This window comes from Mastomys coucha, unplaced genomic scaffold (assembly GCF_008632895.1).
Source record: "Mastomys coucha isolate ucsf_1 unplaced genomic scaffold, UCSF_Mcou_1 pScaffold14, whole genome shotgun sequence".
In the NCBI taxonomy this organism is placed as follows: Eukaryota; Metazoa; Chordata; class Mammalia; order Rodentia; family Muridae; genus Mastomys; species Mastomys coucha.
This window is the reverse complement of record NW_022196896.1, coordinates 112,665,782-112,670,043: the sequence shown is the minus strand read 5'-3', so window position 1 is coordinate 112,670,043 and position 4,262 is coordinate 112,665,782. Positions and strand designations below refer to the sequence as shown.

The 4,262-nt window shown below is 54.9% G+C and overlaps 1 protein-coding gene across 1 annotated transcript; it reads right to left on the bottom strand.

The window, feature by feature from the left end:
* Nucleotides 1–2,917, bottom strand: LOC116089267 (intestinal-type alkaline phosphatase). The gene is made up of 11 exons (XM_031368896.1): nt 2,851–2,917; nt 2,651–2,767; nt 2,422–2,537; nt 2,106–2,280; nt 1,854–2,026; nt 1,473–1,607; nt 1,319–1,391; nt 1,065–1,199; nt 800–991; nt 484–597; nt 1–398 (listed from the first exon to the last, which is right to left on the bottom strand). The coding sequence occupies exons 1-11, from the start codon at nt 2,915–2,917 to the stop codon at nt 1–3; spliced, it is 1,695 nt and encodes a 564-aa protein (XP_031224756.1).
* Between the last annotated feature and the right edge of the window lie 1,345 nt (nt 2,918–4,262).

Genomic DNA, 4,262 nt, shown 5'->3' with positions numbered 1-4,262 from the left:
TTAGGACTCTGCAGGAGCCCCCAGTAGTAGCAGCAGCGTCCCAGCCAGCAGTGCCAGGGCCAGCGGGGCAGTGGCTGGGCCCAGGCTAATGGCGCTGCTTTGGACCGGGGTGGTGGTGGCGGAGGTGGTGGTGTTCTGGCGGGGTTTGGTGGTCTGTCTCGGGGTGGTTGGGGTGGTTGGGGTGGTTGTACTGCTCTCATCTGCAGGAGGCGCCAGGCCGCAGTTGGTGTAGGGCTCCAGGCAGCCTGCGAAGGCCATGACGTGTGCGATGTAGTTCTGTTCCTGCACGCCGTGCAGCAAGTGCGCCTGCGGGCCACGCGCGAATATCGCCACGTCCTCCCCGCCGTGGGTCTCCGACTTCACTGGCACAGCAGCCTGCTGTCGGTATGACGGGTCATCTAGAGAGACAAGATGTTCAGGGAGAGGATCTCTGACCTGAGTCCCCGGGCTGGACCTTCAGGCAAGCCACCCCACTGCACTCACTGCTTTCAGCTACGGTGACGTTGGGTCTTTCCCCTGTACCGACATAGCCTGGGCCATTGCCATAGAGGATGGAGGTGTAGGGCTTGCCATCCAGAGCATTGAGGGGAGCCAGCCCTGCGTAGAGGAAGAGAGACACGTTGTCCTGCCAAGGACTGATGCTTAGACGAGCCCCTGCCTTTTGCCTGGCCCGTGGTTCAGTCGTTGCTAGATCCCCACAAGGCAGGTGCCCTTTCTGTTCATTCAACAAACAGAGAAAACGATGGCTCAGAAGAGGTTCTGTATGTGACTGACAACCTGCCACTGTCCCCGAACCTACCAAAGATGGAGGTCCCTCGAAGTGTGTAGCCACCAAAGGAGAAGACATGGGAGTGGTCAGCGGTGACTATGGTCAGTGTGTCCTGCTCACTAGTGAGCTGGCTGGCCCTCTCAATGGCTGAGTCGAACATCACAGCCTCAGTCAGCGCCAGATAAGCTGTGCCCAGATGGTGACCACGGTCGATTCGGCCCCCTGCAGGAAGTTATTGAGCTCGAGCCTGTCCCTGTCCATTGTCCCCTCTTTCCATAGGAGCTTGGAGACTCACCCTCCACAAAGAGGTAGAAGCCTTTGGGGTTCCTGCTTAGCACTCGCACAGCTGCCTCTGTCATATCCTTCAGAGATGGGTCCATCAGGGGGTCTCGTTGAATCTCGAATTTTGTGTCTACAGGCTCAAAGAGGCCTGAGGGACAAAACCAAAATATAACGGTGACCACCAAGCTTGGTAGTTGGGGTCATGGTACACACATGATCAGTGGTCGCCATCTGAGATGTACCAGCGCAGAAGTGTGGGGCCATTACCCATGAGGTATGTCACTGATGGATCCAGGGACTTCTGAATGAGTTGTTCCCGATTCCAAACATACTGGGATCCCTAGAGGGACATTAACAACTGGTAAGGCCCAAAGCCCTTCCCTGGTCTCCGCTGTTTCTCTATTATTCTGTACCCTGTCACCTGTCGCTTTGACAGCCATTCCTGCACCAGGTTCTTGCCGTCTAGTCGGGTTCCAGTCTCATTAACATCATTCGGATACTCAGGGTCTGGGGTTCCAGCAGGAAACATGTATTTTCGGCCCCCTCCAAGGATCACCTGTGGTCAGAGAGGTGAAGGATGGTGAAACTTTAGTTCATCCTGTGTCTCCTGCCAGTCCTTAGCTCCTCACCAGGTATGTGGGAACTGAATTACCCAGCCCTCAGAGACCCCAGAAGGTCCAGGGAGCTCAGGTTGCCTGGGACCAGCCCTCTCCCTCCCCTCCCCTCCTTCTCCCACCCTTCACACTCCCCCATCCTCCCTCCTTCTCCCCTCTCCCCTCCCCCCTTACCCTTTATTCCTTACATTAATGTCCATGTTGGAGATGAGTTGCGTGGCGATGTCCTTGCAGCCCTCCTGCAGTGCTGAGGCAGGCATGTCGGCATCCCCATACCAATTGCGGTTCACTGTGTGAACATATGTGCCCGCGGGAGAGGCGTGCTGCACCCTGGTGGTGGTCACCACGCCTACTGATTTTCCTGAAGATGGCAAAAGTCAGGGTGAGACATCCAGTCCCTCAGGCTTGCCCCCTCATCGCTGAGGCTGGCTCCAACTCACCTGCTTTCTTGGCACGGTACATCACTGAATAGACCTCGTTGCCAAATGTGGTGTTGCACTGGTCAAATCGTGCTGCCGCACTCACACCGATGGTCTTGTAGTTGGTCTTGACCCCACACAGGTAGGCGGTGGCCGTGCTTGCACTGTCTGGGACCTGTCTGTCCACACTGTATGTCTGGGGAACAGAGACACCCCCCGCTGGGCTCAAAGCAGACATTTATTCCTCACCCAAGCCTGGGGGTTGTTCATTCTCTGCCACCCTTTCTTTCCCTGGATCGGCCTCTTCCTTACATTCCAGGCGGGGCTCTATACTCACCTTGGAGAGAGCCATATATGGGAAGCGGTCCATGGCTAGGGGTGTCTCTGGTCCTAGATGACCTCCCAACTGTCCCTTTAGAATCCGAGTAGCTGTCACTGTGGGTACCCCCATCCCTGAAGGAGCAGAATCTCATCAGAACTGAATCCCGAGGCCTGTCTGTAGCCACTAGTGGCCCTGGGTACTTGGACTACAAGGGTCCCAGGGTGGCCAGGCCTCACACACTCACCATCCCCCAGGAAGATGATGAGGTTCTTGGCTGATGTCTGAATGGGCTGCAACTTCTTGGCAACATCCAGGGCCTCAGCTGCCTTCTGGTTCCAGAAGGCTGGGTTCTCCTCCTCCACTGGCCAAGGGAATAGCAGAGGAAGGGTCAGCCTGAAGGGCCATGGGTGGGGATGGAGTATGCATCTGAAGGAGCCTCGTTACCTGGAATGACGCCAAGGGACAGCTGAAGCCTGAGGCCCAGCAGCAGCAGCACCCAGGTGCCCTGCATGGCTGGGGCTGGTGGAGGGACAGCAGCAGACGAGGAGCTGGGATACCAGGGGATCAACTAAAGCACAGAATGCCCGGACTTAAATAGTGGGGAGACTTTGTTCCTAAATGAACAACCCCACATGCCTCCCCTGGATCGAAGTGGCCATCCTGGCCCCGCCCCTGCCCTGTGATCTGAATTGAACTCTTGCTTGCTGGAGAAAATGGCAGGGTGTGTCTAACCCGGCCTGGGCTGGGGGTCCTGATAAAGCAGGCTCCACGTGAGCATTAGCTGCTCTCTCCTCGGGTAAAGAGGGAAGTTATGCAGTATGCAGCTGCTCTCTGGGCAGGGAGCATGTGCCTCATGCTGCACGGTGCACACCTACTTCTTCTTCTTCTCCTTTTTTTTTTTTTTTTTTTCAAGTCAGGGTTTCTCTGTGTAGCCCTGGCTGTCCTGGAACTCACTCTGTAGACCAGGCTGGCCTCGAACTCAGAAATCCACCTGCCTCTGCCTCCCAAGTGCTGGGACTAAAGGTGTACGCCACCACTGCCTGGTGCATACCCACTTCTTGCTCACAATGTCCTGTACATCACTCTTGCTCCCGAGAGCCAGGGCGATTAGGCTCGTCCTGGGCGCTGGAGGTAGGTGTGGAAGGGCCCGGCTTGGATGAGGGGCCTTTGTTTGGCTTCCTGATACCCGGAGCCAAGTGACAAAGAAAACAAGGCACACTGAATGCCCTGCTATCCACTTGGCCCCTCATTAAGCTTGACGTGGGCAAGGACTTGGGATGTTTTCTCTTTGCTGTCTGTTTAAAATGGGGCTGCAGACGACGCTCCGTCTTCCATGCTGAGACCAACATTGCACAGCGGCCTCCTACAAGAGCATCCATGTGCTATGGTTTGCATATGGGTGGAGCCTGTCCCTGAGGGCACACATGTTGCAGGCTTGGTCCCTGGTGTGGTGGTGACCTTGGGAGGTGATGGAAGGGAGAGGCGACTAGGTCATTTGAGGCTATTTTCTTAGAAGGGGTTATGACATTTTTCATGAAGTCTTACTTAGTCCCTAACTAGAGGAGGTTATAATGAAAGACCAAGACTGGCCTCTCCTTCATTTCTGGCTCCCTTGGGATCTTTCCCTCTGACCCCTCATGATACTTTTCACCATGCAATGTAGTGACCGGAACCCTTATGTGATTCAAGCACATATAAGAGCCAGGGCATTGGACTTCCAAACCTACTTAAAGAAACCTCTGTTTTGAATCTAATCCTCACCATCTTTTGCTATTGCAACAGAAAATGAAATTATACTCCGAGTGTCCTAGGGTGGATAAATGGATAAACAAACAAGAAATGGTTCATAGAAGTAA